The following is an 8,764-nucleotide window of genomic DNA, read 5'->3' as shown; positions in this document are numbered from 1 at the left end:
AGACCCACACTGGAATAAAATCCTCACACCCCCCGAAAAACAAACCCTGGTTTCCAATGTGCCAATCCTGCTTGAAACCAACTGAGCCATCAGGTCGACAAAGAAATAAATGATCAAAACTAATTTCTGATAGTTTTATTTTACCCCCTGTTAAATAAACATCACATTTACAGAGAGGATTAAAATGAAAATGCAGCATAAAAACCATAATCAGATCTATTTGAATTTACACTTTAGGCACCATCTACTGAAGTATGTTTATTAGACAACAACCCTTTTTATACTTAATCTTTACAAACATTTTAGGAGCTTTAAAAGTCCAGCACCAGGCATGCTGTTTTAAACAAATGGCATTTTTCCAGATCCACAAAGGGATTTTTAGCTGAATTGTTATAATAGGCAACAGTCCGTTTAGTACCTAAGCACTGTGACACAATATGTTGCTATAAAACATGAATGCTGACACAGCAGAAAAATGCTGTAAGCAGCAACTCTGATTTCTGTTTTGTACAATATAAAGTTAAATTATATAGATTTAATTAACTTATATTTTTTACATTGAATTAAATGTATCAGAGTCGTCTAGGTTTAGTTTTTTGTTTGTGTTCATGCTTGTTTGCTCCAGGGAAGCTGTTAGTATTTACAGACAGTCTGTGGGTTTACTGAAAGGAAAGTGGACAAACTAACCAGCATGTCTGCAACTGTGGGTACAAAGTTTTATTTCTAAAGAAAAAGAAAAAAAAAACATAAAACACTAAAAGAAAAATCCAAACATGAAAGCTTGAGAGCTTTTACTTTGATATATTGTAAGTGGAAATCCTTCATTGAGTTTATAGAACATCAGGTCATAGTTCACTGGCTTATAAACTGTAAAAAAATAAAAAAAAAACTTAAATGGGTTTGAATCTGATTACAAATTCACAATATAAGAAAAAAACAATCATTGGGTCTAAAAGTGTATTTCGCTTGCATGGTACAGGTTCAGAACATCAGCCAGTCAATGGAGGTGCTGGACCTGCGGACCTACAGAGATCTGGAGTACGTGAAGAACACCGAGGGCCTGATGAAAGTGGTGGACGGGAAGCTGAAAGTGGCCTCTGACAACCCTCGCAGCCTCAACCCAAAGGGCTTCCAGGTAATTGGCTGCAAGTGTCCTCCCGCCCAGAGGGTTGTGCAGTCAGGACTAATTGTCAAATGAATACAGATTCTATTGTATTGTGACACCCTGGCACACTCACACGCTACGTGCTTCGCTCTTCACAGACAATAAAACTCAATGTGACTCTTGATGGACTGCCTCGTAAACACCGGTGCACAGTTCTGTTATTGAATCATGTGCTCGGTTAAAAGAACAAGAGCAAATTCACACACAACTGAAGTGTCACTGCAAAGCTTTAGTCTCTCAACCTCTTTTACTCCATATCCGCAACATTGCTGCTTCTGTGTTTAGACATTTGGCACAAATGTTCACATTTGTCTCTACCTTATCTCTCCTGAAGGCTTAGATGCCATTATCAATGAGGTGTTTTGTCTTCCTGCCCACCAAATGTCTTGTCCAGGCTTTCACTGCATTTCTCACGCTCTTTTAGAAATTAGATGGGCCATAAAATAGTTTGATTAGAAGTTGTCTTAATAAATGTCTAATGTGGCTTGTCACTGGGTTTTAGCCTCAGTAGAAGTAGAGGCTGCCTTCTGCTAAAGCTTTCCCTACATTCGTTGACTAAACTTGGAATCAGTTGAGTATGCAAAACCAAAGAAAAAAAAATATCACCCTATTTATCCGAACGCAGTTCATACATGTTTGTTCTCAAACAGAGAAAAGCAGTGTTTGACCAGATCATGTTGGCTGACGAATGAGTCCAGCTTAACGTTGCCAATGGCACAGCGTGGGAGATTAACGAGAGTGAATTTTCACAGCTTGAAAAAGTGAAAATTAGATTTATGATGTGGCGCCACAGGGCAGAGAGCTGCTCCATCACCAGATTTACGATAAACCCTCACAAGGAGGAAACAACCCCTCCTGTGGCGACTGTACTTTATTGATACACCTTTTTCCCTCTTGAGCTTTTTACCTTCTAAGTCAGTTTTACTTCCTTGCTGGTTCCTGCGCTATTTAAGTACACATTGTTCTTTTTTGTTACCTTGTGACAATGTATTTGAAGAGAAATACATGCTTTTATTGGTGTATTTAAAGGTGTATTTATAAAATCCCAGTGCTTTTCGTGCAGGGCTGTTTTTCAAAAATGTTCTTCTCTTCTGAGAACATTTCATGTGCTCAGCAGTGAGTGGTTGTTGTGTGATTTTCCTCATTATGTCACCTCAAACATTTTCAAAAAGCAGCAGATTACAGGCAGGACGGGCACGCACACATCTATGAGTCTGCAAAGCCGCACTTTTGTGAGATGTGCCAAATGTTTGGCAACATTCAGCTGAAATACCATGTATGAAGAGGTTGATAACATAATGTCCCTAGAAAAAATATCAGCGTTCCCACTGCTTCAGGGCTATCTTCTGGGCACCATGCATCCCCATTCCACCACGGATGTTGGCTCTAGCCTTTTGTTGACCCCATATCTTTAACATTTAAAACATGAAGGTGTTTTGGGTTTCTTTGTCCCATTTTGGAAGCAGTAGTGAATGGAAAATTCCAGAAATGGCTCTGCATTCATGTCCACTTTAGAATGTAAAGGTTGTGCACATCAAATGTTGCACAATTTTGAACTATCTTTTCAAAATCACAATTCTATGATAAATTTACTGACCCATTTGTAGAGACTTTTCTAAAAGGTTCCTTTGTGTGTAGCATCTTTATAAATAAAGACCCACTCCAATAAAAATAGTATTTTTGCAACACATTCTCACCGTACCCACTCCAATTTTACATAGAATATGTTGGAAAAATATTTAAACATGACAATAACTTAAAACTTAAAAACTAAAAATAAAAACTTGTATATTTGTGACATTTTGATTTTTTTATTGTAGTTTTATTGATTATTGTAATTTTTTGTATATTGTTCTTAACTTGCGTATTTTTTTATATTGTGCTGTTTTATTGTAGTTTTATTGATTGGACTATGTGTCCGAAATAAATTCTAATAAACTCCCAAAAGCCCCAGAGTGAAGTTTGTCCTAATTATCCACCTTATTTTACACCTAGAGTGTTAGGAAACAAATAAATGATTTATTGTGAACAGCCAGGACGTCATAAAACGAAGAGATGGGGACATCCAAAATGTCAAAAAGTGACATGGAAGGGGCCTAAACCGGATGTCCATGTATGAAGAGTTGGGAATTCAAATGTGTTGGTTTCTAGTGTTTTCTACATGTTTTCATGGCCTTTTCCTCTGTATAGAGAACATATATAAAGAAAATTCTGACTATAATTGCATTTCTGAGTATTTTTCTATTTAGAAACAGACAAAAAAGGTTTGTAGCAGTGACGTAGATGCTACATTCGGTGGCCCACCTTCCCACTGCTCCACTCTATTCCGATGTATCTAACTATGGGTAACTATATTTGTTACACTGGTAATGTTAGGTTGGGTGATGTGAGGGCTTAGAAGCTAGCAGGTGCGAATGTAAACATAGGAACGATGGGAAATGGGATAAGATTTACTCAAACAGTCCCGCCCACAACTTTAAGGCTAATTTTGAATGAACTATTGCCGCTCTGCAGAAACTATGCCCTAGAAAAAATAAAAAAATAAAAAAATTCTTAAATGTTGAATAATAAAAGCATTCATCTTGTGTAATCTATGTGTTCTTCTTTGTGTGAACTACTACAGGAGTTAAAGGATAAAGTGACCCAGCTGCTTCCCCTCCTGCCAGTTTTGGAACAGTACAAAAATGATGCCAAGATGATCCTCCGCCTCCGAGAGGAGGTGAGGAACCTTTCCTTAGTGCTCATGGCCATCCAGGAGGAGATGGGGGCCTACGACTACGAGGAGCTGCGCCAGAGAGTCCTGCTGCTGGAGACCAGACTCCACTCCTGCATGCAGAAACTAGGTATCAGGTCGATTCTGATGTACTGAATGTGTGAATGCCTCAGGGCTATTATTTATTCATTTATTTATTTATTTATTGTTTCAACAAAAGGCTGCAAATGTTTCAGGAGAAATTTGATAATTGCCCAATTTCCCCACAGATACCTTTTTTGTTTTCAGGACTCTTAACAGTAAAAATGCAAAAGCTTGGAAATTGCTTGGAATTGATTGTGGGCCAAAGTGGAGCCATTGTTTATGACCCTTTTCACTTTCTGCTGACAGAAACACTTCTGCTTCATGGGAATTCTGCCGTGTAAGAAAACAGGCATGTGAAAACAGAAAAGAAAATTTGATTAGAGGACTGGAGAAAACAAATACATTTATATATTAGCTCAGTGGCCCAGTGGAGGAGTGTATACCCCATTACTGGGAGGCTGTGAACTCAAACCATAAAATGGTTCCCTAGTGTGGCTGTGTCTGCAGCTCACTACTGCACAGGATGGGTCAAACTTGGAGAACAAATTGTCCTAAACCCAAGAGTTAGAAAAAAAAAACATAAAAATTAGTGTCCATCTCAGCAAACACATCAGAAAAGCAACAAATCTTCTATGTAAATGCAAAAAAAACCTTCTGCACCTGGATAAAGGTCAATAACAGGGACTATAAAACTTTATTAAGACTTATCAGTGTCATTTATTCCAGTTTGGTGGGCCAGATTAAGTAGTTTATTAGGCCGCATGGGTCTCAGTTTTTTGCTTTTGCATACTTCCCCTGAAACTCTTCTGTTTCTTTGACCTCAGGCTGCGGGAAGCTCACAGGCGTCAGTAATCCCATCACTGTGCGTGCATCGGGCTCGAGGTTCGGCTGTTGGATGACGGATACCATGATACCCAGCTCCGACAACAGAGTGAGTCTCTCTCCATTCTCACTTCAAAGTTCAAGAAAGAAAATTAATTACAGAAAATAAACAAAGTGGATGAGTGAAAAGGAACATCCCTGTCAGCTGGGCTGTCATGCTGTGTCGGTGACTGATGAAATGTTTTGTCTGAGTGGGACTTTTCCTGAGCTGCAGAGATTGAGAGATGCAGAAAGAAACGTGAGTGCAAAGCCTGAGTCACTGATGGATTGCATCTGCTTCCTTCCTCCTTGTCTTCCTCTTACTCCGTACTTCAGCTGATTAATCTCTTCATCACCAAAGAGGGAATGAATGAGTTGTTTTGCTGAAGTTTTCTGAATCACCTGAATAATTACCTGGAGTGTGCCAAGACGCTCCCAACTGACCATATATTGATGGTCTTTAATGGCGAGAGATGACATGTTTATAAGGAAGAGAATTGTGGGAGTAGGGTAAGAGGAGGGAAAAAGAAAAAGGAACTGCAAAAAAAATTTGAAAGGGGGAATTATTTGCAAGAAACCTGGTGACGTTTAAGAGAAGAGATGAGGCTGGCCTTTGTCGTGAAAGGCGATGAATCACAACAAACTAAATAGCTGATGCAGACAGGAAAGGTCAACCTCTGTGAATGGATGCTCTGATCTCTGCTTTAATCACCTGAGTAGCTGAGATCATATTCCACTCTTCATATTAATACACTTTCAGATTAATAACCTGATACATCAACATCAGCTTCAGTCATCAGCATTTCATTGAGAGATTTTCCCAAATAGTAGAGAGAAACTTTGTCTTAATGTTTGAGAGTTTGGTCCGACTGAAGGAACTGACAAAGAAAAAGTAGTTTTATTACACCTAATTATGAGACAGCTTTAACACATCATTTCAGCAGATCCACTGATCCCTAACACACATACACACACTGCACAAGAAAGAGCCCATTCCACACCTGACAAGGAGCCAAGAGCTGGACAAGACGGAAATAATGATGGAAGAATATCAAAGGTACAGAGAGACAGACAAGTTCTGCTTGATGTTTTAGATAAGTAATATCTACTTTCCTCTAAGGTTTGACTTCCTCATATCTTATCGCTGGAGAACCCACTGAATCTTTTTTTTTTTGCTTATGTTTTTATTTCTCATTTTTTGGCCACTGTTCATTGCTGTGATCAAAAATGAATAAAAACTGTCAAATTATTTTGGGGTTTTCCATTGTCTTGGGTTTAATTTAAAAAAATCATCTGTGACACTTCCTCTAAATAGAGAAACTCAACAAATCCTTCTTGATGGTCTTACACCCCCGATGTTAGGAGGTTTAATTATGAAAATTCTGATAAAAAGTTTTACTTTTTTAATTATATATGTTTAGAAAGCCAAGAAATTTCACACAATTTTTAGCTGTTAATTTAGGTTTTATTTTTATTTTATTTTATTTTTAAAAAAAGAACTAGTTCATTCCAATGAAGCCCAATGAAGCAAATGAAGCCCAAAGAGTTAATCAAAGCAAAATAAGGCATTTTTTGTGATATTAGTCTGTAAAAATAAATTTGAATTAATTTTTTTGTTTAAGTTTTAATAAAAAAAAGAACTAGTTAATTCCAATTAAGCCGAATGAAGCAATTGAAGCCCAATTATGTATTTTTTTGTGATTTTGGTCAATATAAATAAAATTGAAATTATTTTTTTGTATATTTGATGAAAGAAAAACAAATCTACATAAATTTTCGGGCTTTTTCCAGAAAGAAAATGCAGTACTTTTACTCAAAGCTGTTAAACCGACTGCTCCCTCTGTGGATGTGCTGCTGGAATGAGATGGCACATACAGTCAGAGAGGCAGCACGCAGATCTATCGAGTCTGCTTGAGGAAAATCATAGAGTTGTTAAACGGATTGATTTTCCGTAAATGTGGACTGGAAAGGGCAGAGACCACAAGCAGCGGTTACCTGCAGAGTGCAGGCAATATCTTTCCCCACACACAAACCATCAATAATTCTCCACATTGATTTCCGAGTAACTTCCTGAAGACACACGCTCAAACAAGTAGATTCACCACAAGTTCTAACCACTCTGCTTAAGGCTCTGTTGTTTCCTGTGAAAGGAAACGACCTGTATGTTCCTTTAGAGAAGTGTCAGACACAACAAAATGATAATTTGCCACATTGAGCATAGATTAGTATGTCTTCTCCTTAAATGATCTCTTTGTTCTTTTATTTAAACAGGTGTGGTACGTTGATGGCTACTTCAAGGGGCGCCGCGTTCTGGAATACCGCACGATGAGCGATTTTGTGAAAGGCCAGAACTTTGTGCAGCACTCGCTCCAACACCCTTGGGCTGGTACTGGCCATGTGGTCTACAACGGCTCCCTGTACTACAACAAGTACCAGAGCAACATAATCGTCAAATACCACTTCCGCTCTCGAAGCGTCCTGGTGCAGCGCAGTCTGAGCGGTGCCGGATATAACAACACCTTCCCTTACTCCTGGGGCGGCTACTCCGACATCGACCTGATGGCGGATGAGAACGGGCTTTGGGCTGTTTACACCACCATACCAAATGCTGGGAACATTGTCATTAGTCGCCTTGAGCCCCAGACCCTGGAGGTCCTTCAGACTTGGGACACTGGTTACCCAAAGCGCAGTGCCGGAGAGTCTTTTATGATCTGCGGCACGCTCTACGTCACCAACTCTCATCTTGCTGGTGCTAAGATCTACTTTGCCTATTACACTAACACATCAAGCTACGAGTACACAGACATCCCATTCCACAATCAGTACTCCCACATCTCCATGATGGACTATAACCCCAGGGAAAGGATGCTTTATACCTGGAACAACGGACACCAGGTGCTTTACCACGTCACACTCTTCCAGGTTATTAAGACATCTGGGGACTGAGGGTCCAAAGCGCCGACCCAAACAAGCTGTGATAAATGTTCATGAGAGACAAACGGGGCTGGGTGGAGGGGGTTGTAGAATATATGGGCTGGGGGCTTCAAAGTACAGATGTAGGCTTGGGTTTTTTAAAAGAATTTCAATCTTCATAGAGTGCTATTATTCACATTCTCAAAACACTCCGACTGTGGGTCGCTAAAGACACAAAGACTGAGCGCATCTTTTTTTCTGTCTGTGATGAGTAAGCATGTGTTATTTTTTTTATTTTTGATGACAAATAAACATCTTATTTACCATTTACCATGTTGTATTTTTGTCTTATATTTGAAAAAAAAAGACTAATTTCCTTTATTTTCGTCCTAAATGACATTTATTCCTGGAATATCAATAGGAAATGCAAAAAATATACAAAATATGAATAAAGTTAAATAAAATATCAAAGCTTATGATTAAAGAATAATAAGAAAAAAATCTTGGAATCAATATTCCTGCAGAAACTAAGTAGCTTTTTCATCTTTTGCCAAGTGAACGGATTTGGTGGCAGCATGCTGAGAAGATAATATTTGAACTGCGTCTAACTGCACGGTAAAAAACAAATTATTCCTCTTAAAGAAGAAAACCTCCAGACGTTTGTGCATGCTGAATAACAAATATTAGTAATTTTTTCTGTGCATTGTGATACATTTTATTTCAGCAAGGAGAAATGAAAGTGAAACTGAGGCATTCAGTAAAAAAAAAAAAAACTGCCTCTTTTGAGATTAAAGCAAAATATAAGAAGCAAGAGTTGAAACGAAAAATGAAAAAGATGTTTATAATTAAATAGAGATATTATCCTTTATAGCCACAGTTTCTTCAAGCAGTTTCAATCCTAATCTTGTTAGCTGCAGTTTTTTTCCCTACAGCATTTTTTTTTTCCTACAGCAGTGGGATATCGTCGACAAGCGACCCTGCAACTCCAGGACTTTCCATTATTTACAAATACATTTTCCTCAAACCAT

General features: G+C 38.4%; 1 protein-coding gene across 2 annotated transcripts in view; it reads left to right on the top strand.

Annotated features, from left to right (window-relative positions):
* olfm2a (olfactomedin 2a) overlaps positions 1 to 8,066 on the top strand; it is a 43,956-nt gene extending 35,890 nt beyond the window's left edge. For both annotated transcript variants that reach the window (XM_024271829.2, XM_024271828.2), the window contains exons 3-6: positions 980 to 1,135; positions 3,789 to 4,008; positions 4,787 to 4,893; positions 7,095 to 8,066. In XM_024271829.2, coding sequence (XP_024127597.1) covers positions 980 to 1,135; positions 3,789 to 4,008; positions 4,787 to 4,893; positions 7,095 to 7,769 — 1,158 coding nt within the window. In that variant the 3' untranslated portion in view covers positions 7,770 to 8,066. The remainder of the gene's footprint in view (positions 1 to 979; positions 1,136 to 3,788; positions 4,009 to 4,786; positions 4,894 to 7,094) is intronic.
* Positions 8,067 to 8,764: the final 698 nt, after the last annotated feature.

This window comes from Oryzias melastigma, linkage group LG8, assembly GCF_002922805.2.
Source record: "Oryzias melastigma strain HK-1 linkage group LG8, ASM292280v2, whole genome shotgun sequence".
Classification (NCBI taxonomy): Eukaryota; Metazoa; Chordata; class Actinopteri; order Beloniformes; family Adrianichthyidae; genus Oryzias; species Oryzias melastigma.
The sequence above is the reverse complement of the archived record's forward strand: the minus strand, read 5'-3'. Positions and strand labels throughout refer to the sequence as shown.